Below are 27,710 nucleotides of genomic sequence, written 5' to 3'. Positions count from 1 at the left end.
GCTTACTTCCAAGAAGTAGGACTGGTGGATAGAAAAGATGAAGAAAAACAGACTGCTATTTTTCAATAAAAGCTTTTTAGGATCCTAATTTTTTAGCTATGTACAATATAACTGCAATATTTTTAAATTCAATTGCATTGTAGGAAAATTTTGCCACTGGCTCCAATAGCATTCTCTCTACCTTTCTTACCCATTATGCCGTACGTGTCGTCCCTAACTCTGACGTTTCCTATAGCACTCCTCCTAGTTCAACTTATACCCCCCGTCAAGTTCTGCCCCTTGGGGTGGGATTGCATGGAGTTATGTGTGCAAAATTGCACGTACTATGTTAACTATATTTTCTTTTCTGCATTTACTTACGATTTACACCATCTCAACCCAGGATAAAAAGCTGTATCAACCATTGATAGCGTTTCAATGATAACCAAGTCTCGAGAAAGGAAACATTTTGGGGCTTGAGGACACCTTTTTTGTCCTGGTGGTCTCTAAATACGTAGGTGGTTGTATATTTACATTTTTGTCTCTGGGGGAGGGTTTTTCTCTGAACCAGCCCAAGCACCTGGACCGTCTCATGCACCCATCAGGAAACTCAACTTACCATCTGTTTTGCAGTAATGCTGGGGAGGACATCACTGAACACCCTGGCAGCCCCAATTCCCAAATACTTTTCACTTAAGAAACATTAAACATTTTGAAACAGACTCTTGGAGAAGAGCACAACAGCCTCTCTGGCAGCTTTCATGGTATTCCTCAATGGTTATTTTTGTTCTTCCCTCTAAAAACAACAGCACAGAGGGAGGAGGAGAACACATGGGCTCCTCATGGGGCCAGAATGCTTCTTTTAAGTTGCCAAAAGATCTAGCAACAGCTGTGCCCATTGGAAGACAACATCAACTCATGCCACCTGCCCGGGCTCACCAAATAACGAGGGGTCAAGTGTAACCAGCCTCTCAAACGGTGACTTGGATTATTTTTTAGGAAATGACTGACAAGAGCCATCTTCCCTTTTTCCCCTCTCTGTAGAGACAGGGGCCTTTCGAGGGAGATATGTATATCCGAGTTAAAACTCAATCCTGAGAATTCTAGGAAAAAGAATATGGCAGTGGCATCTTGAAAACAATCCCATTGGAGGGGTCATAGATGACTTAGACAGCTAGCGTGTCACCCGCCCAGATAGGATGTAGCCTGGTTGCTTCCCTACTCAGGCCTCTCAGTTCCTGTCCCCTGGGGTGAACCTGACCGCCCTCCCACCTCCTAGTCCTGTCATCAATACAGTGTCTTATCCTTGATTCCCTTTCCTGTCAATTCAGATGACAGAAGGACCAGGGAAGCGACATAAATTAGTGAACCAGCCCAGGCATAGAAACATGTGGCCACCCACAGACGACCCATGCTACTGAACACTCACATTACTCAGCATCTAAAGTTAGCAGGTCCTCCACTCTTTAAAAAGAAAAGGGAAATCTGGTGTTACAAGAAATCTTTGAATGTTGAAAGGTTAACTGACAATTTTTAAAATATTGGAAACATCATGAGACCAAACCAGGAATATTTATGCACAAGCTGAAGGTCTGCAATCTCTGATAACAGGCTAACTCCTGTATTTTGTCAAGTAAAAATCCCCAAGCCCTAAAAACAGCACAGTGTAGTTCGAAGACTCTGTACTCCGAGTCAGAGAAGACCAAGGCTCACATCTCTCATCTGCAGCAAGTTTACTGTATGACTTGGAGCAAGTTTCTTACCCTTTTTACATCCCAGCATCTTCAACTATGAAAGGGGGAAATCATATATCCTTCATAAAGTTTTTAGAGGAAATAAATGAGATCATAGGTAATACATAAAAATCACCTGGTGCATAATAGGTGTGTGGTAAGTGTCTCCTTTTCCCTCACAGCTAGCAAGTTGATAAAACTATTCAAGAATCCATAAACGTTTATCTCCTGAATCCAGAAGGGTTCTTTCCCCCACCATATTCCCCACTGTTCTCCATACTGGCGTATGATTCACCCAGGAACCTGAGCACAGGACTAGGACTTTCGACACTTGCTCTCTGATTCACCTCTTTTCCTGGGAACAAGAACCACCACCCTCTGCTGGTCTCATGTTTCTTCTCTGGAACACAAGTGATGACCAGTGTAAAATAAGACAAGAAATCTGTGTTACTTTGCCCTAAATCATAGTAGGCCCATCTGTGAAACCCAGAATGCCCACGAGTCTGGGATCAGGCTCTAACTTGACATTCCAATGCCTAAGTAATGTGTTCTTAGAAGTAGGTAATTCTTGGGACACCTGGGTGGCGCAGTCATTAAGCATCTGCCTTCGGCTCAGGGGGTGATCCCAGAGTCCTGGGATCGAGCCCCACATCAGGCTCCTCCGTTAGGAGCCTGCTTCTTCCTCTCCCACTCCCCCTGCTTGTGTTCCCTCTCTCGCTGTCTCTCTCTCTTTGAAATAAATAAATAAAATCTTTTTTTAAAAAAAAAAGTAGGTAATTCTTATTCAGATATGGTGAGGCTGCCAAATGAAGAGAGGTTTGCTGATGAAAAGATCGTTTGTTACTCAGAGGTCCCAAGAGGAGAGAGGACACCATGCCCTAGAGGCCCCATGGTCGGTCGGGAGGCAGAGGGAGTGAGGAAAAGTCAGTAAGAACCTTTGTTGAAGTTTCTACAAGAAGGAACAAGCAAGACAAGGTAAGCAGGCTTAGGATCAGCTAGTTTGAATAATCTCAGTGGGCTCTCTGGGCATAGGGACTGTCTCTAGTTGTCTGGTACGGGGCCCTGGGGGGACTGAAGCAGGGGGCAAGTGGACCCTCGGGCTGGTTGGGGTATGGGCTCTGGACTGGTTGGTGTGCATGTGAAAGTTGGGCTTGCAGGCAAGTCCTTTACTGTCTCTAGGAACTGGCTAGCCCTGGGAGGGGCAGTCCCTCCTGGGTCAGCAAGGCCTCGGATGCCAAAGCATTAGGAATACGGAAAATATAAAGGCATGATTAACACAGCATGTTCTCAAATCAGTGAGTATTTGCCCCCTCCACTCATCACTGGACAGATACCAGCATGTCGAGAAGGAGGCTTCCATAATCGGCTCCCAATGTAAGAAAAAAAGAGGGAGAATGTTTTACTAAAAGCTTTTACAGGGAGAGGCCCCTTGTGTTTGAATAGAAGAGAAGGTCCAGGTGCTCAGAGGGGAAAGGCAGCAGGAGACTAATGCACCCTTGAGCCTAAAGCAGGATAGGCATGCTACTTTAAAAAAAAAAAAAAGTAGTTTTTTTTGCAGGTAAGCTCAGTCCGTGGCCTTCATCTCTTAACATCCTGCGTACTCTTTTTGAGGCTAAATGAAGCCCCACTCTCTCTTCTGAGTGGAAAAAATTAAATTTGAAGGCTGAAATTGCAATGGAATGATGAGGATTCTGCTTGAGTGCGTTGACCTTTATCAACCATTTCATTAGAATTTCTGGAGCACGACACTGGGCTAGGCGTTCCCTGCAGCTGCCCATCTGAAGAAAAAGCCTTCCCTCCTGGCTCCAGCCCAGACCATCATTCCCCAGCATCCCGAGATGGGGAAAGCAGGATCAAATCGGAAGAATTCCGTAATCTAGTTAGCGCATAGTTGCAGGAGACAATGAACATAGCAGTCAGACGGCAAAAATCTCTTCACAGCGCTGTTTTTCTTCCCGTGACTGAGAAAACAATTACATTTCTCAATATTCCTCCAACGGAGGGTTGGATTTCAGTCCTAGATATCAGACAAATTGCCGGTTGGAGGCTCTTCTGTCAGTTCAACTAGATAATCAGAAAAGAACGGTTAGGTACACATATACAAAAGCCATGCTCATCAGAAAAGCAAAATGCTTTTAAAACCAGATTACCAGGATGTTAAAGACTGGACAACATTTTACTAATTAAGAAAAAATATTTTTATTCGCAAGAAATGGAAATACAAAAGCATAACAATTTCATTTTTTTTTCCAAACTAAGTACAAGTACCCTACAAAGCTTTTTTTTAAATTTTTGGTATTTACTTAGCTATGATAAAGAATAAAAAGCCATTTAAAAAAAAACCAGCACAATATGAAAGATAATAGACTCACAATCCATGTAGACTTCAACACTGCTGGTCTATAGAACTATTACAAAAGAGAGAAGTCCAGCCTGTCAGCATAGACATTAAAGCTCACGGTTGAGTACAGTCTGGGGTCTGCTCAGTGTTGTTTAAATAGGGTCCCTCACGATTCAACAAGGTGTGCTGGTGTTTTCCATAGACTCTTAAAGCATTTTATCTGTAAGGGAGAGGCTCTAAGCAGTGTAGGCCATGGGTCCGTGGTACAAAAAGTTCATGTTCTCACTTAGCTGGTGAGCAATGGACAGAAGCAGAGGAATGGAGCTAAATCCCCTGGTTTTTTCTTTTCCAGGATGCAAAGCCTGCTAGATGGAATTCACAGAAGACTAGATGAACAAGGTAGGACATGAGCATCGGGTGAATACCTCCAGCAGGAAGCAAAGAACTGAACGTTCCACGGCAGGGCCAGCACAGGGAGCAGACACTGTGTTTCCTGCCCGGACAACCTTACAAGTTCCCAGAAAGCAATCTGCCCGACCAAATCCACAAAGTGGATACTTCCCATATCACTTAGTGGTTTATCTGTCTCCCAGTAACTTGTTGCCCTGTTTTCTCTATAAAATGAAAAGCCAAAATTTAGTAAGCACAGTACCCAGCACTTAATAAGTGCTCAAGAAATACTATTTCTCTTCTTTCTCAAAACCAAGACAAAAATAAAGCGTTCCTGAATCATGATGCCCAAAATGACAGAATGAAACACCGCCTAGATTCTTCCTGGGCTGAGTGCAGGCTCTCTGGCCACAGAGAGATGCAGCATTAATCCTCGAATGGGCCACGTTCCTCGGCCCTGAGAAAATGCTCTGCTGTGAGGATTGATCATAACTTCAATCCAGGCTGGCCATTTTTTGATGTGATTGCAGTTCTACAAAATGGGATTTTCCTAATGGACAAAACTCTACTTCTTTTCTCCTGATGTGCAAATCTGATCGTGGCTCACTTTTAGGAACCCATTTTGGGGCCTCTGGAAAAAGTTCTTTCCCCACGCTCGCTTCAGTCTAATACGTCACAGCTATCCGTAATGTCTCCCAGGGACAGGGGAGTCTTCCGTCATCCTGGAGGAAATCTCTAGGGCACATTTAAAGCAGATGAGTGTTTGAGGCAGGGGGAAATGTGTGTGTGTGTGTGTGAGAGAGAGAGAGAGAGAGAGAAAGGGGGAGAGAGAGAGAGAGAGACCTAGCTCTTTTGTCTGTTGAATAGGTATTGATTGACGAAATCTCTTCAGCCCCCCACTCACCAACAATTCCTAGGGCTCCACACAGAACTCTGCCTCAGTAAAACTGAAAACTCCTAGGACTGACAGACGGACAGACGGACTGGCTGCATGGGAAACCTGAAATCTGTCTCTGGCTCCTTCACAGCCTCCCACTCGCTCCTGTAATTGCCCCCCAGAGGGGCTCCGCTATCACATGTCTCCTAAGTGTCTCGGCTGAAAAGCACTCAAATGCAAAGGCTCTCACTAGAGCACTACCTGCTAATGGTTTCACAGGTCCCGTCAGCACCGCAAGCAGGAGAGCCGGTGTCTTTAATAGAGGTTTTGCAAAGGCAGGATTCGACAGAACCAACGCAGTGACTCATGCAGACAAGGGGGAGGCCAAAAGCCTTCTCCTCCATCTCCAGCCCCCCCCCTCGTTAGCAAGACCAGCACGCATGGGCCATTGCCTCCGCAAAGAGCGGGATATCTCCATTTGTGCGTCATGCTCAAGGACACGCCCCATAGGCCGTGTGTGTTCAAGGGCTGGCCCCAAGGCACCTCTGATTCTCTCTTCGTGGTTTTGCTTGGTCTGAGGCCATGGGAGACATGAGCCATGAAGTGTTGAAAAATTTTAATAAACACATGTGACCAAAATTCTGGACACCGCCTCGCTGCTAGAATAAAGATGAATCACTTCAACACTCCCGCTCTAAGGGCACGCGAGATTCACCGCCCTCTTTTGGCATTCAGGCTCGACTGAGAGATTTAGGAAGAAAAAAACATGGGAATTAGAGTTGGTTTGTAAATAAGTTGAGCTAAAAGCTGCTCTCACAACCTACAAATTAGCTCTCCGAATCAAAATCATTTCTATTAGCAAAAGGTTATCTAATTTTGCCTACGCTGGTGTCAAACCTCCCCCTTCCCCCCCACAAAAGGAGCAACCTAGTTCAGCTGTCAGATTTTTACATAACACTCTCTTTATGTGACCGGGGCTCCAGAGTCCTAACACTTCACAGAAATTCTTCCTGAAACTGGCACCGAGGCCTTTCATCTCCCGCATCCATTTCTAAGCACGGAGTTAAGAGCTGTGGCAAGGGCCACGCCAGGGGGGTCTGGGTTACTCGGGGGCTCACCCAGTGAAAAAGTGCTTGTTCTCGGAATGTGTGCAAAGACATCTCCTTCACCAGGGTAATCAAAGAGAGGGAAGAGGAAACACTGTTCACCTGATGAAAAATAGAATTAATGTATTTATGAGGAGCCTATTTATTATTTATGGGTTATGGGGATGCGGACAGTCTCATAGTTTTCAAAACTGAAGTTGGGAAGCCAACGTCTGCCTCTACTTGCAATCTTCAGGGTTAACCGCGCATCGCTGACTGGTCTATGGGACTGCTCTATGGGAGGGAAGCAAACCCACTGATTCCTGGCCTTACCCCCAGAACAGCAAACGAGCACACATCCCTTAATTATTTGGCATTATCCGACTTCTCTGTGTCCTCTTGGCCCCACGGCATCCTCCTAAAGGGTTAAATATTTAGTTCCCTTGATCTGTCCAAGCAGGGAGTGGAGGGCAGAGGTTTCTCTCAAACCGGCAACAAGGCTGGTTCTTGGAACCCCCTTATTGTGACCACTTGAGCTCCCAGGCTGATGTCTCATGTTTCCAGATACAGTTTGAGTTCTGGAAGAATAGCTTCCCAGAGGAAACAGCCTGCTGTCTGGAGGTATGGAGAGGGAGATGACAGGCAAAGGTAGGTAGGAGAGAAAATAAAATCCTCAAGGTACTAAGGGCAGGTACTGGACGTTTGCTGGCCTTCCCCCTTCTACCGCCCCCTTCAGAAGAGCAGGTTTCCCACCCTGGCTAATCCAGGAGCCTTCAAAACCTGACCTGGTTCCACTACAGCAGGTGGGTAGGCTGACCTATGCTCACACTTCTGCCCTTCAATATAAAACCTTTCCTTTCTCATTGACCAAATACCACTAGAGTTCACTTTTTTTACCTTCTTAGTCCCCCACGGGTACCTGTGCCTGGTAATTACACAGCATTTTAAAGAGAAGGATGGGTCAACGGCAGCCCATGGCTACATGACACCAGCCAGGCCCAGGAAGATCTAGAGCAGAAGAGAAGAAGGGAATGGAGAGGAGACGCAGGGGGAGGGGGCACGTTAGTAAGCCCTCTTTCCGCACAGCTCACACGGCCTCTGCCCTCCCTGGCCAATGTAAGGGGCCCTGAGACTGCAGACAGCAGCCCCGATCCAGCTTTACATATGGCCAAGAAGACACACTTGGCATCTCCTGGTCTGGAACTCTCTCCACCACAGCAGAGAGACACAGAGAAAAAGGAATCACTCTCCGGGAGCCCCAGATGTACCTAGGACAGCAAAGCAGGGATCTGCTTACGAGGTATGATGGAAAAATGCTAATGACACCAAATCCTGCATCTCATATGGAGTGGAAGGCCTAGGTATGAGCTTAATCCCTTGTAAGTGCAGGTTTCAATGACAGTGTAGACCAAAAAGAGAGAGAGAGAGGAGTTAAAGCTCAAGGTCCTTTAGCTACTACTAAAAATAAAATACAAAATGTAAGCGAATTTCTTACACAAAATCTTTCACAAGCTAGGGAAAACACTTAAAGGGAATTTTCTACATTATACAATAAAAAGGCAATTTCCATTTCTTATTTGTATGAAAGAAGAAAGAATTTTTTGAACTACAAAAGTTACTTTTAATCATTAAACAAACCAAAAAAAAGTAGGTCAGGGGGTTAGGTTCTATCTCTTTGGGTAAGCTGCAAAGTAGCCAAACCTGACTATAAAAGGTAAGACTGTGGATACACAAATGTCACCTACTCCAACCCCAGGCCTCAGGCCCACCCCCTGTGTTGAGGCAGAAGAGGAGAGTAAAGCAGAAGTGTGGGGGGTTGGGAGGAGGGGGCCAGGAGCAGGTGTGGAGAGGCAAGCCAGCAAGGTTGTCCGACACGCCTGTTGTCGGGGACAAGGATTCCCTTCTCTTACGGGGATAAAAAACAGGACAGAAAAAGCCTTGGACCATAGAGCGACAGACCCGATGAAGGCATTGCTTCATCCTTCCCTCTGACTTCATTCTGTAGGAGGACACAAGCTTAAGGGGATTTCCCAATTATAATTATAGACCTCCAGTTGAAGAAGGAGCAGGAGGAAGAGGAAGAAAATGGAAAAACAAAACAAAACACCATCTGGAGGACTGGGGATCCCAGAGCTAAGGGTGCCCTCCTAGCTCTAAAGGCCAGTTTGGAGGGAGGCGTCGGATCTTTTCAGTGTGGTTGCTAGTGGGGAAGCCTCAGCGAGCTAATAAATACTATTTACAAATGGGGAGGAGAAGCCGGGGAGGCAGACCTATGGGCATATGGGGACACAGGTTGTGGGGATGCCCTATAAGCAACAAGATGGGGCAGGTTCGCCTGGAGTAGAAAAGCCTGATTCTTTCAGGCATTGCACTTGCGGCCTGAGAATGGGGAGGGGGAGCCCTCGCTCCAGTGCGGGGAGGACAATTCTGCGAGGGCTCTGACGAGGGGGCTCTGACGGGGCAGAGTGGCAGGGTGCTCACTGAAGGCACTGGCACCTCCGGGGCTGTCGGGGGCAGACACACCGGAGACAGAGGCTGAGGAAGGCAGGACGTCGGTCAGTGCTTTGCCACATCCCAACAGGCATCCTGGTATTTTTGTGGTTAGCATCTGGGATCTCACATGAACAAGAGTCATCTCTTCTTCAAAGAGGTGGTCACACCCCACAATGAAAATCAGGCAGTAACTTTTTGGCACTATTGGCAGAAATGAGCCTGCTTGTCCCAGCCCCGACCCTAAAATAATTTCCTATGGCAGTAAACAGGAGGGAGGGAGGCATGCTGGGCTCCCTTCTTCAGGGGGGCATGGGATGGAGGGGAAGGTGCTCTCTCACCGCAGGTGGAAATCCCAGGCTGTCCTCCCATCCAAAGCCACGACCGTGCGCCCTTGTCTTCGTCCAGATCAAAGGCAAAAAGGAAAAGCTTATGACCAAGGTGGTTTGGGGACGGGAAAGCAGAGTGAAGAGAGAGAGAGAGGTGGAGACAGCCTCTTTAGAAAGTGGCGTTCACTCTTCTGTCGAGTTCTACAACTTTTAGTGTCTCGTTCCCCTCCAGTTTGGCGTTGACCCTGGAAAGATACCAAAAGGAAAGAGTCTTAGCCACCAACCGACAAGTACGATTCTCACGCTTGGGAGTATGATGTAATCATTCCACAACTGCAATTTTGTGGGAGGGCCCAAGTGGGTTCTCATTCTTTGCCCACCTACTAGCAACCCTCTGTTCCCAAAGTCTCCAGCGACCAGCCCACTGGCTCATTCATATTCCTACCTTTATGCTCACCCAAGAGGAGACATCCCAACCCAGAGGGTAAGCATGGTGGTTTGATGCTGATTTGTCATAAACTGCTTTAAGTGAATGTATCTATGGAGGATGCTTAGCCCTACACTAGACTCTGGAAAGAAGAGAATAAAAGGATAAAGTCTGGTCCCTGGTCTAGAATACTAATCATTCAGATAAATTTTTTTAAAAAGGCTAAGTTGAAATAACACTAAATATATAACAGAAAATAAACACATTATTAAATTATATAACAGCCTAGAAAGTCTCTAGGCACTCAGAGGAGGGCTGAGGGCTTTAGTGTCAAGGAGATGTCCCAGAACAAGTGAGAATTTCAATGGGGCCCTGAATAGTTGAGCCAAGAAGGGAGAGAACTTGCGGCATGAGCCACGTAATCAAGCAGTGGAGTCTTCCATAGCTCCCAGTGGCGCCTCTACAAATTTCTCTATAATGGAGATAATAACGCCTAGCCTCTTAAAGTATTTAAAAGGATTTATATACAACATTTGCATAGTACTTAAGGGAGTAGGTGCTAGTAAACGTTAAATATGCATGTATCGTGTAAACATATCAAAATACATGTAATTATGAACCTTTGCCACAGCTTTGGGAGAAAAAAGGTGCAGAATTTGAAAGAGAATCTTCAAGTGGGAGCACTTGCATTGGAATAGCATCATTTCTGGGAAGCACAGGGGTGAGTTCAGCTAGATCACCAACCACGCTATGCATAACCAGGAGTGTGCACGCAGGCCCTCCTTCCTGTTCTGTTTGGCATTTTCAGGAACCCCCCCCCCCAGCACAATAACAATATCTGGCCAACCTATAAGCCTTTATGTTTCCCAAAAGACTCTCCCCCCTAAAGATCTAAAAGAAACAATGCATGGAGAATTGGAGCCCAGTGTTATTTTCAATATGGAAACAGGTCTATGCACAGCGCCTCTCAAATGATGTCCCTCAATGTAAATATATAATTATAATTAATGCATTTATTTATATATAAATCATAAAACTCTATATGAACATATAGTACAACATATAGGTATTTCTAGTTGGAAGGAAGGTAGGGAAGGTATCCTACGGCTGCATCTGCAAGGCAAGCACACTGCTAAGGCCGGGCTGTATGTTTACTCATGAGGCTTTGAGGGGAGGAAGGAGGGAGTCAAGCCCTTTGCCCACTTCTTGGAGCTACCACGGCCACCTCTCCAGTGACAAAGCAGACATGGGGGCAACTCATCCTAGGTCTTCCCCCCCGCCACCCCTCATCTCTGCTAAGGGCAGCTGTTGGCAAGTAGAGACTCTCCAGAGTCCCAGGTCCCAGAAATAGGTCCTGCAAGAGCCCAGGGGCTGGACTGGGCCTCTGGGAAAGTCTACACCCCACAGTCCTGGTTGCTGACTCACAACCCATCCTCACTGTATTAGGGGAGTTGCATCTGTGTGTCCTTGACTCACAAGTGCTGCTGTAGCTCCAACAGCACTGATTTCTCCAGGCTGGTCTCATTTGAGAGAATGAAATGGGGAAGATCCACATCAGGCCTGGTCTCCAACCCTGACGCTCTGAGCAGAGAGGCCCCTCTGTCCCAGTGCCCAAGCTCCCCGGCCGAGGCTGGGCTGGACGGCTCCTCCGGGGGAGAATGCTCCTCGTAGATCAGCAGATTCCTGGATCTCACTGAGGACACAGCAAAGTAACAGGTGTTAGCGAAAGACCAACCCCTCACCCAACGCCGAGGCCGGGAGCACATGACAATTTGTGGGCTCTTTTGCCCAGAACTGAGGGTGCCAGCTGGAGTTGGCTTTCCATAAAGGCTTCAGGGTTTCAGAGTTTTGTGCATTGAAAAATTATACCAATTATACAGTGCAGGAAGAACAATAGAAAAGCAAATAAACATGAAGCAAACTGCCACCCCCATTGCTTTGAAAATAAAACTCCCCTCCTTGCCCACCCATAACCATCTGGGGGAAACAATTCATGAAGAATGGGAGTCAAATACTTGGAGATGTCCAGACCAGCTAAAATAAGAAATATTTCCAATGGGTTGGTCTTGCATGGAGAGAAGGTACAAGGGCAGAAAACTGCATTTTCACTTAGAAACCAGAGAGAAGCCACAAAGCCAAAGCCATAAATCAAATGACAGAGACAGTTTCTTTGTTTTATAGGATATTGCAGAGCTAGATGGCTCTGTCACAATTTCCTACAACATAGAAACTCTGCTCTCATTGGCTTTCATTTAAATTTACAGATACGTTCCCTTAGGGGAAAAAAAAAGAATTTCCCAAGAGATCACTGAAATTGTGTGGTTGAAATGCTAGCATTTCTGTCATAAACCTGGCAGACATACAACCACCTGGTGAAGACCAGAGACCTTTCAGAACTGCAAAACTGTGCTTACCCCAAATCCGGTACCCTCAATTCCAAGCTTGTCCTTATTAATGTATTTGTATCTGCATATATATTATGATCCCCACAGGCCACTTCATTATTTCCTACATACTTAAAAGGGATCATGGATCTAGGTGAGGTTATCACACACTTCTTCTCTAATACCTGAGTCTCTAAATTCTCTAAATCTTGGCCATAATGCTTTGTAAGACAGACTGACTCATTTCATGAATTCTTACTATGGCAACATACAATTCCACGGAGTGGAAGGAGAAACACAGGAATTCCTTTAAAACGTCATGGAAAGCTTAATGTCCCCCTCCACCTCCTCCCCCGCCCCAAACCACATCCCTCCCCCCTATCTGAGCTCAAAAAGGAGACCTCAGAATTTGCCAGGGAACATAGTCTAGAGCCAGAGTTTGCAAATTGTACTTTGCCAAGCTCTAGAGAATTCCCAGTGGTGCCTCAGCCCTGGGGGGTTGGGGCACAAGAAGGGACCCTCTTGTGGTCCCTCTTCTCTCCCTTCAATAGAGATGCTACACTTTTACCACTTTTTAAAGGTAAGACTTTCTCACAAGACTTCCTTCAGAAAGTTGAGCTTTCAGAAAGCTCCGGAGAAATGACAGGATGCTTTACAAGTTGCTGAGCGCCGACTTACCGACAGAGGCTGTATATGGCTCCTGCACAGAATGCTGGCTGGGCAGAGCCATCTTGGTGGCAGAAGGATAGGGCCCGTAGCCCTGAAAGAAGCTGCCAAATGCAACAGCAAAGCATAGCACAACTACCTGCAGGGGGAGGAGAGAACACAGGGAGCTGTCAATTCTATGATCCACAGAGCAAACCTCTAGCCCTGCAACACCCGGGAAGTCCAGGGACACAGACTCCCCTTTGTCAGCCCTGAGAGCGCCAACAGGTCACCCCCTGTTAACATCAGAACAAAGAAATTGCCTCAGAGCAAGCCACACGGCTCCTCCAACCCCACCTGGACGTGGCAAGTTGGGGAGAGACTAGAGACTCCGGGGGTGGGGGGGTGCGCAGGGCACTTGCGCGGCTGTCCCTTTGGGAAACTCACCATGAGGCACGTGCCAGTCTGCGTGCCCGCCAACTTGCAGGTGCGTGAAACCTTGCCCATCACCAAAGTCTGAAGCTTCTGCAGTTGCTGCAGGAGAGTTCTGCAAACACAGCAAATCAAAGCCATGAAGGGAGTCTGAGTCAGAAGAGAGTGCTTTCAGGTGACCTCTGCTCCCATGCCCCAGGGAAACTGTGTAGCTTTGTGTCTGCATTTGAACACGGTGCCAAGGGAAAGTCTCGTTTGCAGGGAGGTATGGACACCAGATATGGACACCAGTGCTTTCGAGCACCAGTGTCACAGAGCTTCCCAGAGTTTGGAATGAGCCCCCACTTTAGCAGCCTATCCCATTCTTGTGCTGTTCTAAGAGGTGAATGCCTCAAATTATCCCTGACATGCTGGGACTTGTCTGTCAGCCACTGAGACAAAACAAAAAAATGAAAAGAACATTTTGATGGGTAGGTGATGGTGGTACAAGGAGACAAGGAGAATTCATTTACCTACAAGAAGGGAAATGCTGAAGAAGACGTAAGAAAGGAGAAAAGCAGAGAACTGAAGGAGTGGCCAGAGGTGGTGGCTGTCATTGGAAATGGCGGCAGTATCCGTGAACCACAGTCACTCAGATGGCAAACTTGAGGAGAAAGAGAGGAAAAACAGGAATGGCAGGGAGGCAAACAGCCAGGAGCACCTCACACATGGTCCTTGCAGGCTCATGGCATCTCTACAGTCAGAAATGAAGCCAAAATACGACTGAGCAAAGACGTCTGCTCAATTGGACGCATGCTCAGAGCCAGGGATCTCGGAAACCATCCTCTCCCATACAGACTCTGATCTTTCTCCAGGAAGAGACAGGGAGCAGGAGCAAAAAAGAGTTGCTCTCTCCCTAAAATTGGACAACTGTGCATACCCTTCAAAGGGAAGGGTTTGGGATAAGAATCCTATATTCTGATTTATGTGACATCAGGTCACAGAAAGAGCAGATGGTGACATTCTTTGCAAATTCTGAACACTGCAAGCCTCAGAAAAGGATCTTACAACACAGCCTCCTGAGTCAGAGCGTCTGGGATGATTCTGTGCGAGCAGCCTAGAGCTGAAGCTCCTCCTTGCCTTAGCCCTTTCCCCAAGCCCAAGGCACAGGGTGAAGCGGAATGATTTTATAAGCAGATGCGTTTTCTTGAGTCTTAGAAATTTTCAAAAAAATTCATGCTCTAATGTCACATCAGAGAGCCAGACAAGCTCATTGGGAAACATCAGCAAATCACTCATTTGCAGAATTCTGGGCTCTCCCAGAGAACCTGCCTCTAGACACAATCTACCTCCTGAAGAGCTTTCAAGTACTAGAAGACTCGCTTCCAGAGTTTGCAACTTCCACCCTGACAAGCGCCAACGACACGAGTTCTCCCCGGGTTTAAGCCGAGCAGGGACACATTGACCATAGGGTGATATCGCTATCGGCAGCTAGCTGGCTAAGAGTCGGGACAGAATTGGGGCAGCCCACAACATGTAGGCCTTCTGAACTAAAAAAAACCCCAAACACCACCACCACCACCACCACCACCACCACCACCACCACCACCCTGTGTGGTCCTGGTGAATTTAAGTAAAACAATATCATTCATCCCATTAATCGATATCATTAACTTAAATTCTATTAATATGGAGGTCTTTTTAGTACCTTGTACATTTTTTTGTTCATTGTCATCTAGAAGTATAATCACAGTCATTTGGACCCGGTTTCTGTATATTCAGGCAACATGTTCTTTAAAAAGTGTTCTGTATGTTACTCAAGGCTGAGAAATACTGATAGTATGACTATTCTAAATTCCTCTTACGGAGAGCCTGTCATTTGTGACAATATGGATGATGAACCTGGAGGGCATTACACTACGTGAAATAAGCCAAATAGAGACAGAAAAACACCCTATGGTACCACTTATATATGGAATCTTTAAAAAAAAATTTTTTTTTTTAAGTTGAACTCAGAAATAGTGTAGAAAAGTAGTTGCCAAGGTCTGGGGGTTGGGAGAAATAGGGAGAGGCTGGTAAAAGGATACCAAATTTCAGCCATGAGATGAATAAGGTCTGAGGATCTAACTTACAACAGAATAACTCTACTCGGTCACCCTGTGTTGGATGATTGAAATTTGCAAAGAGAGTTGAACTAAAATGCACTCACTGGAAAATGAAAAACAAAAAAAAAAAGGTGAACATGTAAGGTGGTAGATGCATTAATTAATTCTACGTGAGGAATCCTTTCACAATGTATGTGTGTATCAAATCATCATGTATACTTTACATATCTAACCATTTTGTCAATTGAAAAAAGCTGAGAAAAAAGAGGGGGGAAAAAAGCTTGCAACTAAATGGTCATATAATGCAGCAAGTTTTTTCCTCATCGGGTCTTTCCTCTTCTCCCGGCACTTCTGAAGAGCACTCCATTCTTAGCCGCTAGCCTAGCTGCCTTTCCAAAACCAGGCACTAAGTGACCTAACGCACACCCACTTCCTGGGTGAGCGTTCATTCTCGAAGCGCTAAGATGTGGCTGGCAGTAGCTTACATTTTATTGACCACCATCTGTGGTGCTGGCCCCAAAGCCTTCACTGGGTTCTCTCTGCTATATTTTGGGATTCCTAGAGCAGATTCAAGTGAGCCCATAGATAAGACCTGTATTTGACCATAGGGCACAGTCCCTTTTCTCTCATATTCTGGCCTCCTTCTGTGGTACTGACTAATGTTTCCATTGCCTGCTAGACTATGGAAAGGGGCCTCCCAGTTTCCTTGCTTGCTGCCGAGGAACCACATCTTGAAGCAATGGCTGCCCCTTTGACAGGGGGTGGGGGTGGGGGTGGGGGGGGGCACCTCAACTCCCAAGGGGCACGCCAGCAGCCTGAGGTGTCCAAATTCAGCTGTGCTGTGAGGCTTTCCAGATGTTACCCAAGCCATTTCCTTTTGCTCCAAAGTCCTAAGGTGCTTTTAAAGTGAAACCAATTCCCTATTTTACCAACCAACCTTATTCACCCATGACCATCCCACACTTCCTTCCTGCCTGTTCCCTGCTCCTTGCCCCATCTTTAGAGTGTGGAACACCAAGAAAACCAAATCCACAAATTACTTGAAATCACTCCTCCCTTCAAATTTCTGGTTGAGATCACTAGGCCTGGTTCCCCTTCCCTAGGCTGAAGAGTCCCCCGGGAGGGTCCATTGTGGCCCCTGAACGCAGACCTCTCACAGACCAGACACGCCTCAACACCAGTGGTAGGATGTCTTAGCCTCAGGTTGGGACCCCTGACTACAGAGGCGAAGTGCTACAAGTTTGGAAAACGGGCCATCTAACCTGGCTGGGTGAGCAGGGAAGGCTTGATGTTTCCCAATTGTATAGCAGTTTACTTGGCATTCAGCAGCACATCTTCTCCGAACTCAAGATAATTATATTCTGAATCTACTGCAAATGAAAATAGTTGTTTCATGGTCCCTGATTTCTTACACTTCATAATCCCACTCTTTGAGATGAGAAAACATGTAGTTTTAAAATAGATATTTTTTAACTTGAAATGTTGGTTGAAAGCAACAGTGATTGATGTGCCATTTGCGGCTGCTTCTCCTCCTTGGATCAGTGAAGGTGAACTGAGCTGATGGTGGAAATGATGACACTCTGAAGCCCATCAGTCAGCAATGCCAGGTGATTTCACCCAAGGAAAGTGATTGAGCTCATCCATCCCCAAATCTCAACAGATTTCTAGGATCCAATCAAGTCTGAGAAATTCATATATATTCATTCATACAACAGAAACACTCATTTTTGTCATAAGGAAATGAAATCAACAGTGACGGAGCACCCACTGACTGAGTTCTAGGAACTCCATACACCTAGATACCAAAGAACTATCTCAAAGACATGTAACTCATACATTGAAGACCTCATATGTAAACGAAAACCTGATTCTGTAGTTCATGGACTTTCCAACACACCACAACATGGTACCCTTGTTAATAACCTAATAAAATCAATAACCAAAATAACTCCTAGTTAGGTAGATTTTTCTTAAACCCAGTGACATTAACATCTTATCAACAAGAGCGTGATGAAGAGATATGTCCACCATTAGATAAGACAAGGTTATTATGGCGGCGCCTGGGTGGCTCAGTCAGTTAAGAGTCTGTTTCTTGATTTCAGCTCGGGTCACGATCTCAGGGTCATGAGATCGAGCCCCACATTGGGCTCCATGCTAGGCATGGAACCTGCTTAAGATTCTCTTCTTCTGCCCCTCCCCCCCGACACTCACTCTCGAGCTCTCTCTCTAAAAGAGAAAAAAAAAAAAAGAAAAGGTTACTATCAACAGGGGCCAAGCCACAGATGGCAGAACCACAGTAAAAATCAGTCCAATGGCAATGAGAGACATACTAGCAAAGTTTCCATGGCAATGATGCAAATACAAACAGTAAGGGCACACAAACATCTCCCGGCACATCTCGGGCTGTACCAAAGATAAAATGTCAAGTGAGAGGTAAAAGAATCAAGGGTGTTGCTTGCCCTGCATCAGGTGTCTGGAAGTCAAACCTGGGCTTTGTTTAGGGAAATGGAAACTACAAGACCTGTCCCTCTGTGGGACACTGGAAGAGCAGACGGTATGGCTTTAGGATTGGTGCATCTGCACTGGAACCAGGGATTGGCTGAGTTTAGATCTGCGTACCACTGCTGCATAGCTTTAATCAAGTTATCTCGGTCCTGAGTTTAGGTGGCTAATCAGAGTGAATTCCTTTAACCTCATCAGCTAACAAAAGAATGAGAGAATCCTCCCTCCTGGAGTACCCTGGCTTTCTGGAAGCAAAGACACCTTGCAAGAGCGCTTGCTGTCCCTTTCCACTGATGACAGATGAAGCCAGCCCTTTCCAAGGAAGCTTGGGGCCTCCTAACTGAAACATTGGTCTGAAATGATGTGGGATTCTCCCTGATGCCCCTGGGACAGAAGCCACAGCCCACAGCACTGGGAGCGTGGATGACAGCTGTTACCCTGATTGCACGAAGGGCTGGCTGAAGGAAAGGCAGCCATCCGATGAAATGGAAGAATTATTTTCAAACTAAAGCTATAAAAAGCCAACCACAGGACAGACCCAACAGTGCAGTCAAAGCCCAGGATAAACTTTTCCTTTATTACTGTATTTTAAATCATCAGTGACCATGGCTAATTATGGCTTAATGAAGTCTTGGGCTTCCGGGAGCAAGGTCTCAATTTAGAGAAAGGAGTACTCCTAGCAAACATTTATCTGGGCCAAGAGATTTTTCACAACTTGTTCAATTGGAGTATCCAACTCTTGATTGAAAATGTGGATTTTGTCCTGTGGTGAGATGTAAAAATAAACTGAGTGGCTCTCCTCATACAGTTCCTTGCAAAAGAGCAGTTAAAGGCAGCTGCCAGCCTTGCCCAAAATAAAGCATCACCCTGTATCTCGGGAGGCGGATCAAGGGAAATTGGGCAAAACATTCAAAAGTAGCCAGGAGGGCGAGACATACTCTTCTAACAACTGGGAAATACATCAACAGCCTCGTGGTTTTGTCTTTCATTTAATTTTGTATTCTACTGTTTCCTTTATTTAAGAGAGACAGAGAGGGCAAGAGAGAGGAAATGGTCACATAGTTATTGCATGTTATCCTTAAAACATTCAGGTACCTAATTTCCCACTGGAGTGACAAACCAGAACCCAGGAGAAAGAATAAACTGGGGGTTCCCAATTTTTGCTGTGCCAGAAGCTTCAAACTAGGACCTCTCAATAGATGTACTTTTCATCAAATCTTAGAACACACCTTACTGAGAAATGGGACTAGCTGGGCTACGCTGTGTGTGTGTGTGTGTGTGTGTGTGTGTGTGTGTGTGTGTGCATATAAAGCACTCTCTGGGTAAGTCAGCCTCCTACAGAGATGCAGGAACTTTTTTCACCTCCTTACAGAACTCTCAGAGTAGTATTTTCCAAATTCCCAATCATGAACCATTAGTGGGTTGTGAAAACACTTGGGTTGTCAGTGGTGAATTTTTTAATGAAACAATCAACGAGAACACACGGTAGCAGAGGATATCACCATAGTAAATAAGCATTCGGTTGTGAAGCCCTCATACTGGTTATGCATGTGGTGTATACATTCCCATGGGATGTCTCGGTCACTACATAAAATGCAAAATGATCACAATCGAAAAGTCTAAGTGCCACTTAGCTAGCGTGCACATGCACAGTAATTATATATGGGTGGATATCAGGTGGCTTCATGATGGAAGAGCCAAGCATCCGTGTTCCTCTGAAGGAAAAAATCCCACCTGAATCCCCCTGTCCACCCCATGCCCACCCTGGTCTTCTAGAATTATTGTCTCTAAATTTCTGAGGGTTAGGAGGAGGGTGTCCAAGAGCTAAACCATCTACCTCGAAGTCCCGGGGTGGAGGTGGGGAGGTGCTGCGATTGAGTGCAACACAATTCAAAGTTCCAGACACTGCATAACAAGATGAAAGGAGACTCATGAACCATCTCCACGACTTTTAAATACTGAAGTGTAGGAGCGCCTGGGTGGCACATCGGTTAAGCGTCTGCCTTCGGCCCAGGGCGTGATCCCGGTGTTATGGGATCGAGCCCCGCATCAGGCTCCTCCGCTATGAGCCTGCTTCTTCCTCTCCCACTCCCCCTGCTTGTGTTCCCTCTCTCGCTGGCTGTCTCTATTTCTGTCGAATAAATAAATAAAATCTTTAAATAAATAAATAAATAAATAAATAAAGATAAATACTGAAGTGTGACATATGCAAATAAAGGGCAATCACAGGGCACTAAAACCCTAGTCTTTGAATAATATTTATTCATGATCTTTTACTTCAGCTTTGAGGGCTGTTCATGGGCTTTGGCCTAAATGGGAAAAAAACAAAAACAAAAAAACAAAAAAACCAAGGATGCATTTTCTCCTTCCTCTTTCTGGGTACTTGCTATATCACAAAGGGTTTGTTTTGCAGGGACCAGAGGATACTTCTGAAATATTCTATTACCTACTTCCCCAGGACGAGGAACAAAAGAGCTCTAGAACATTTTCTGGGGCTATGGAATGGCTGACTTAACCACAGAATTATACTGAAATGCCTTTCCAGTCTCTCTGGGGAACTCTGTCTGGTGCCCAAAGATCCACTGAGTTTGAAATATTTTCACCTGAAAAGAAAGCTTTTACTCTTCACACAGCCGGAAGTTATGGATAACAGAGAAATAAAAATGAATTAAAGCAAGATCAAGGTCTGCAGAGGGGAAGGCTGCATCATTCACCAGTACTCCAGTGGTCTTTCCGTGTACAGCAGCGGGTGGGATCGGGAGTGACAGTCAATCTACAGAGAACAGGGGAACCCGGGGAAGAGGATAATAGTGTGTGGTGCAAATGGGCACAGCCTTAGAGGCCAAGTAAACAAATGAGAGGTGGAACACAGTGAAAGCCCAGTGCACTTCGCTGGAAAGACCTGTACCAGGAACTGTGTGAGATTCCAAGAACAAGACAAGTGGAGTTAGGATTACAGCTGAGAGGACCTGATACCCCATGCAGGATTTCAGGCACACAGCAGCCAAGGTTCAAACTCCCAACACACCCATCAGCTTAGGGGGTGGCCCCCTCATGGCTTGGTCTACCCTTCGAAGAAGAGACTTGGGGTGGAGATCCACACAGGCCCTGGAGATGGGCCAAGGCCCTTGGGGCAGGGAATTCCAGAATCCCAGGTACCAGGGTGGGGTCTGAAGGGGTAGAGTGAGAGCTCCGCATGCAAACATGGCCTTGGGCCTGCCGACTACTCTTCCCATGGAGAGACGTGTGGCTAGAGGTGAGCCAGAGCAGGGTCCTCGAAAACACAGGTCCAAAGCAAGGCCTTCCTATTCAGGTCTAAGTTAGCCCTGTGCTGGAGAAAGGCAGTGGTCCTTGAAAGAGAAAGGGGCACAGCAGAAGAAAAATCAAGGTATGGAGTAATTTAAACCTTAAGTGGCTGAGGTCTAGTCCCCATACTACCTCTAGATGTTTGGATGACCTGAACCTCACTGAGCCTCAGTTTCCCCTTCTATAAAATGAAGTGAGTCAAAGTCAAATTAGATGGTCTCTGCTAACATGCAATTCAAGTCTAAGTTTCCACAAATGGCTCCACACATCAGGGTGGGAGGAGAGGACCTGTGGCTCACAGCCCTACAGGGGCAACAGAGCAAAATCCGAAAGGAGAGGAGCCAACTGAACCACCAACACCTAAAACTGCTGGGCTGAGCGGTGTGTGTCACCTGCGCAGGATTTCTCTGGAATGGGACAAGGGTAGGGCTGTCCAGAGAGCCTGCAGCTCACAGAAGTGAGTGAGGAGCATGGGAGAGCCATGATCGTCCAGCAGCAACACACACACACACACACACACACACAGGCCTCACCCAGACTGTGTAAGTGAAAATGTATTTCCTGATTGAGCGCAGGAAGACAGGCCCCCTGGGAAACTGTCTCTCTCTCATCTCACACATTTCCTGATGGCACGCAATTAGTGGATCACCTTAGCAGAGCGAGTGTGAAGGTGCTTTCACACTGCTTGGCTCTGCTCCGAGAGGCTCCCGGGTAAGGCTGCAGAAGTGTTAAGAGCATTTCTTCATTTGCTCTTCCATCCTCATCCTCTTCCAGCTTTCTGAGCTCAAAAAATGGGGTCTTTAACTAGAAACCAACAATCCGCTATGCTAGGTGGCTGCTGCTAAGTCCAGTGTAAACCAAAAGATTCAGGATTGACTCAGAATCGGAACGCTCATTTTCATCTAGAGAGATGGAAAAGTCGTTTGTGGGGTGTAACACAGAAGTGGTAAAATGTAAAAATAGTCTTCCTTTAATTTGGTCAACAAGGAAATATCCACTCCCTTTTCCCACCATGTCATGTCATATGACATAATGGCGCCCAAGGTCTCCCACCCCACTCGAGTGACGCAGGATCCTGTTCATGTACAGCAGTTCTCTGTCTGTCCAGCCACCTCCGAAGGACAATAATCCAAGAAGCATGGCCAGGAACACAAACACAGGTGTGTGTTCATTAGGCCCAGCCCTGTACTTAGTTCAAACACCACGTCACTGATGCAGTGTTATGTGAGCAAAGGGACCAAAAGTCTCCCTTGCCACATGCCCAAACCACCAACTCCACATGACAGGTGTAGGGTGGGAGATTGCCAAGGTTACACTATAGTCACTGTGGTTGGTACTGTGTCCTCTGAGCAAGGCGAGGCCCTCGAGGAGGGGAAGACGCGGGCGGGAATACAGACCCACCCTCCCTGTCTCAACAAGAGCAAAACACTGCTTTCATTTCTTGACCTCTCCAGCTAAAACGCACTAAAAATTACTTAGAAATTATGAGCCCAGGAGTCCCCTGCTAAGCTTATCGATGGGAAGAGGACAGATTAGTCAACTGCCAGCCATTACCACCACAAAAGAGGGGCTGTCTGCCCGGAGAGGTGAGTTGGGCAGGAGGAGACCACTCACAGGGCAGGCAAGGGACAGAGCAGGGCACCAACAGCGTGAGGTAGGTTGTTTCCTCAGTGGGGGTTCCAATAGGCCAAATGCTGGGGAAAATTTCCACACAGTCCGTGAGGAAGAAAAGAGGAAAATCATCACTGACTCCCAGGGAAGAACATGAGATATGCTGACCCCAAGCTCAAACACGCCGTATGTTCCCATAACTCCTATTCTATACTAGCTGGTATCATTGAAATCACTATGGCTGTTGTTTAAAGAGAGAAAAATAATGGCAAAACACAGATTGTTGTGACAGAATCAGATGCACCTTATGTCAGTGTTCCTCACAGGATAGCTCTTTATCAGATTCTGATAGAAATAAGGATTCTGTAGAAATACACTAATATGAAAATATGTCTACTGCATCCTGTTAGAAGGAAAATGTTCTTAACAAAAGAGGATGTGTATGTGTATAAATACATATGTATAAAATATTAAAAATATAAATATATCTGGGTGAAAAGATAGCAATTTTTTTCCTTTTTTAACTGTAGTTTCTGATTTTTTTTCTGCAATGAGGAATATATTACATGTGTGGGGCTTTTTTTTTTTAAGTTTTAAAAAAATTTGGGGGCACCTGGATGGTTCGGTCCATTAAGCGTCTGCCTTCGGCTCAGGTGATCTCAGGGTCTTGGGATCGAGCCCTGCATTGGGCTCCCCGTCTCAGCGGGGAGTCAGCTTCTCCCACTCCCTCCCTCCTTGCTCATGCTCTCTTTCTCTCTCTCCCTCACTCTCAGATAAATAAAGAAAATCTTTTTTAAAAAATATGGTACAGCACAGTCAGCCTGGAGAGGGGAGGAGAGGCCTTTCAGCAGAGCACTTCTTTTTTTTTTTTTTTTTTTAAGATTTTATTTATTCGACAGAGATAGAGACAGCCAGCCAGAGAGGGAACACAAGCAGGGGGAGTGGGAGAGGAAGAAGCAGGCTCATAGTGGAGGAGCCTGATGTGGGGCTCGATCCCATAACGCCCGGATCACGCCCTGAGCAGAAGGCAGACGCTTAACCGCTATGCCACCCAGGCGCCCCTCAGCAGAGCACTTCTAATCACAAGCGCCCGGCGCCCCCAAGCACAGCCTGTACTGCACCTCTGCTGCCCCCGTGTGGTTGGGAGAAGACCTGGCACCCGGAGTCCCTAGACAAGGAGGAACCGGGACCAAACTCTAAGGTTATCTTGGATAAATTCCTCTTTCCCTTTTCACCAATTCAGGGTGTGGATTTGTCCCACTCGTGAACATGGGGCATGGGGCTTCTGCAACAGCGAGTGCTAGGACGGGCGTTCGGGATGCTAACAAGATGGGACACGACTCTGGTAGGGGTTCAGGACCCAGAGATCCACTATGGCAGGAGTGAAGGTGGAAGTAAGAAGGGGCGAAGCCTCAGGAGACTGTTGGCCACAGGGAACCATGAAACCAGAATTCTAAAGAGGTACTGGAAACCACCTCCTTTGCCGCAGGGGATTAAGGTGAGAGCACCTGGAGTGGGTGGCGTTTACTTCCTTCTGCCATCTGTGTGCCGAGCACCTGAGGGGACTGCCCTTGACCTGCTATTTGATCATATACCTTCCCAGAAATGCAGAGGGAAGCCCAGTGGGGTTACAATGGCCAGTGTTCCCGTTGACGGTAGCTGTAACTTATGAGTAGAAAAGCCTGCTGCCTGAGCAGCAAACCATGAAGATGGGAGCCAAATTTGACATTATTATCAAATGACAGGCAAATAGATTTAACCTGATCCCTTAACAACTGCAAAATCATTATTAGGCATTAATGCGAAGGCTTAAAATGATTAAGTAATATTTTTCTTACCTAAAAGTCTATTTTTCTCTACTTGCATTGTCGGATCTGTAACAACTAAGGGCAACAGGATCCCCTGACTAATGAATATTTTAATTTTTAAAGCATAAGTAGGCACTGCGTGTACACACACACACACACACACACACACGAATTCTGGATTAAACTCTCCAACTCTTAACCCTATACCTTAACCCCTTTCTCTTGTGTATGACCCAGGATAACACTAGATATGCTTCTCCTATACTGAGGCTCCAGAGCCGGATTGCCTGAAATCAAACACAGCTCCAGCATTTACTGTGTGACGCTGGGCAAATCACCTACCCATTCTGAGTCTCGGTGATCTCCTCTATATAACAGGGATATTAATAGGACCACCTCATAGAACTGTTGGAAGGTTAAAGGAGTTAATATCTGTGATGTGCTAAAAACAATACATGACAAGAAAGTGCTAGAAGAGCCCATTATCTCACTCTGTCCTACAGTTAATTTTTAAAATGGGTTTGAAATGTCATTTATTTTTATAAACAGTAATTTAAAAAACAAACATGGTTTCCTCTTTTCTTTTCACAAATAAACACCATTTGTTACTAAAATTGAGTGACGATGAAGTGGCCAGTCCCTCCCTGTCCACCTCTAAAGTTCAATGTCATTTTCAGGAGAATCAAACTTAGCATCCTTATTCTCCTCCAAGCTTCCCGCCATGTATCTTAGAAAAAGGAAAGATCGCGCGCGCGTGTGTGTGTGTGCAAGTGCACGTGTGTAACAGGAACAGGTGGGTGGAGTATGGCTGTCCCGAGCACCTTCGCACAACTATGCTTTCAGCGTGATCTCCTCCACTTTCCTCCCATGCTGGTCCTGGATCTGTCCTCTCTTTCCCCCCATGTTCCATTAGGCAGTTTGAACAGCTCCTCACTCCAGTGACACTCACCTGTTGGTGTTCTCCAGAACCTCTACCTTCTTCCGAAGCTCCAAGTTCTCAGTTGAACAAGACTCCACCCTACAGAGGAGCGAGAGAGAAGCAAATTAGTTGTATCAGTTGAGCAAATACGAAGCCAGGAGCTGGGGTGGAGGCAGGTGGAGTTTGGAGAAGGAGGACTGGGCATCAGCTAGTCTAGTTAAGTGAGGGAGAGGGCCTGGCCAGCCTGAGTTGGGAAGAAAGGTTAGAAGACAAAAGAAAGAAAGAGAGAGAGAGAGAGAGAGAGAGAGAGGAGTAACAGGTGCCTCAGGACCAGAAAATGAATAGGGATGGTACAAAATGTAGTCCTTCAAGGCTGTTCCAACCTCGGTTTCTTTCACCTCGTCCCTATTGCTCTCAGTGCCTGCTATTCATCTTCCTCATACTACAGGGACCTGGATGCTGCTGGCTGTACTCTTGGCCAGAAGGACGGATAGGGAGCCAAGGGGCCTGGGATAGACAAGAGGGGAGGACAAAAACCCAGCGCCTCAAGACAAGGAATCCAGCTGCAGGGACATGCATGCCCCCAAGAGGCTTTAAAGACCATCCTGACCCTGGAAGCCTACAGAAAATAATGAAACAGAATGGGACTACTTCATGCTCAGTTTCCAATACCTAAATTAGGATGTAGAGACACTAACTTTCAGTGGGACTGTCAAGAACCAGCCAGGATCTCCTCCTCTCCCCAGACACACGGGAAGATTCATTTCTGGGTCAGGGGCCTCCTTTCCATCTTAAATGATATTCATTGGTCGGCTGGAGAACTATATTCTAAGGCTAATACAAAATTGTATTTCATTCTATGTTTTTCTAACAGCCCTCTTGATACTTTGGACTATTCAGAAGAACAAAAGTGGCCTTCGAGTGTTTCTGTGGGAAGTCGCTAGCCTGTAGCATGACTTACAGTGGACGGAAAGTATAGAACACCAGCCTGACTCACTGCACTGCCTACGCGCTTTCTCTGGGGCGTGAGGGATTCCTTAGCACTGCTCCTTTCGGCTGAAACTCTCCTCTGAGGAGAGTTCCAGGAATGTGAACGAATGTTAATATTTGCACTTGTTTGAAAGGAAGACTTCGAGGCCCTACTTTGGTTAGAAATAGCGTGCTACAAATACCTGCTAAGACGGAGTGTATTTTTTACTTAAGGCCATACTTAGAAAGCCTCCTCCTCTAAAAACCACTAGGTGGCAGGCAAAACACAGCGGATGAACGAATGGGTTTCATGGTGGCCAGAATGAACTTCATCTGCTTCTGGAAAACAGAAGCTTTGCGCACTCCCATTTCCCTGCGCAGATCACCCAATAAACACACCCGGTTTCGCAGGAGGCTTACTTTTTCTCCAAGCTGTCCATGTATTCTTTCTTCTTTCTCCTACTTTCCTGGGCAGAAATCTGAGATAGAAGGGGAGAAACAAGGATTAGCTTCCTGCTGTCTCTGTAAGTCCCTTGGGTGTGCATGGAAGAGAGGAGTCTGTTCGCACAGAAATCACCAGGCCCTGCTCATTTTTGTGGCCACTCTTTATTTAGATAACCTGCTGGCTCATCTGTGAGTCACCCCTTCTGAACTCCCTGGTTTCAACAGCCTGTGTGGTCACTTGTTCCCACCAAACTGGGCCCTGCGTGGGAGGCACGGCAGGCCTGAGTCAGAACACATGGGTCACAAGCCATCTGTACGGTCTTAGCTAAACGATTTCAATCGGTGGGCCTCGACTATAACACATACACGAAGATGGCTGGGCTTGATCAGACATGAGCCCCCTACCAGTTCTGCACGTGGACTAAGAGTTGTACAACTGAACACTCTTTTTCTTTCTTTCTCTGCCTCCTGCCTTTTGGCCTGTCTGTGCCCTAGCCATGCCCCTCAGCCTCACCAGCCCTGATTTGCACTGTAGGGACCTAGGGCTAGGAGACTCCTGAATCCAAGCATAGAACAGTGGACTACAGAATTTTCTTTTAACCAAAAACCCAGTAAACACTCGTAATGCATTTATATTTATTTATAAATTACATACATGCCCACCAGAAGGAAATATTGTGTCCATCGTAAAACAGAAACTTAAAAGGCTGAGATAAAAAAAATTAATGGGAGTTCTAATGTTTTCCTCTCAGCCCTGAACGGATCCCCTTGGGCACCAAGGAGCATGCACACCCATTCTGGGATCCACTGACCCAGAGTACGGGTGGAGGGACTGGAGGAACACAGGGGTCCGTGGTAACTGTGTTCCTGCTCCCTGCAGAGGGGAAGGGCAAGGCTGAGCCTTGTCCCCCTGCCCCCCCCCCCCGCCATGAGATGTGCCAGTGTTGGCCACTGG

At 46.4% G+C, this 27,710-nt stretch overlaps 1 protein-coding gene across 3 annotated transcripts in view; it reads right to left on the bottom strand.

The window, feature by feature from the left end:
* Positions 1 to 3,642: 3,642 nt before the first annotated feature.
* CREB3L2 (cAMP responsive element binding protein 3 like 2) overlaps positions 3,643 to 27,710 on the bottom strand; it is a 108,611-nt gene continuing 84,543 nt past the window's right edge. For all 3 annotated transcript variants that reach the window (XM_040643958.1, XM_008697377.2, XM_040643959.1), the window contains exons 7-12: positions 26,732 to 26,790; positions 25,373 to 25,441; positions 13,128 to 13,227; positions 12,714 to 12,840; positions 11,128 to 11,344; positions 3,643 to 9,469 (exon numbers count right to left, since the gene is read on the bottom strand). In XM_040643958.1, the coding sequence (XP_040499892.1) occupies positions 9,394 to 9,469; positions 11,128 to 11,344; positions 12,714 to 12,840; positions 13,128 to 13,227; positions 25,373 to 25,441; positions 26,732 to 26,790 (648 nt within the window). In that variant the 3' untranslated portion in view covers positions 3,643 to 9,393. The remainder of the gene's footprint in view (positions 9,470 to 11,127; positions 11,345 to 12,713; positions 12,841 to 13,127; positions 13,228 to 25,372; positions 25,442 to 26,731; positions 26,791 to 27,710) is intronic.

Source organism: Ursus maritimus, unplaced genomic scaffold (genome assembly GCF_017311325.1).
Source record: "Ursus maritimus isolate PB19 unplaced genomic scaffold, ASM1731132v1 scaffold_3, whole genome shotgun sequence".
Classification (NCBI taxonomy): domain Eukaryota; kingdom Metazoa; phylum Chordata; class Mammalia; order Carnivora; family Ursidae; genus Ursus; species Ursus maritimus.
Note: the sequence above shows the minus strand (reverse complement) of the source record. Positions and strands in the feature narration are given on the sequence as shown.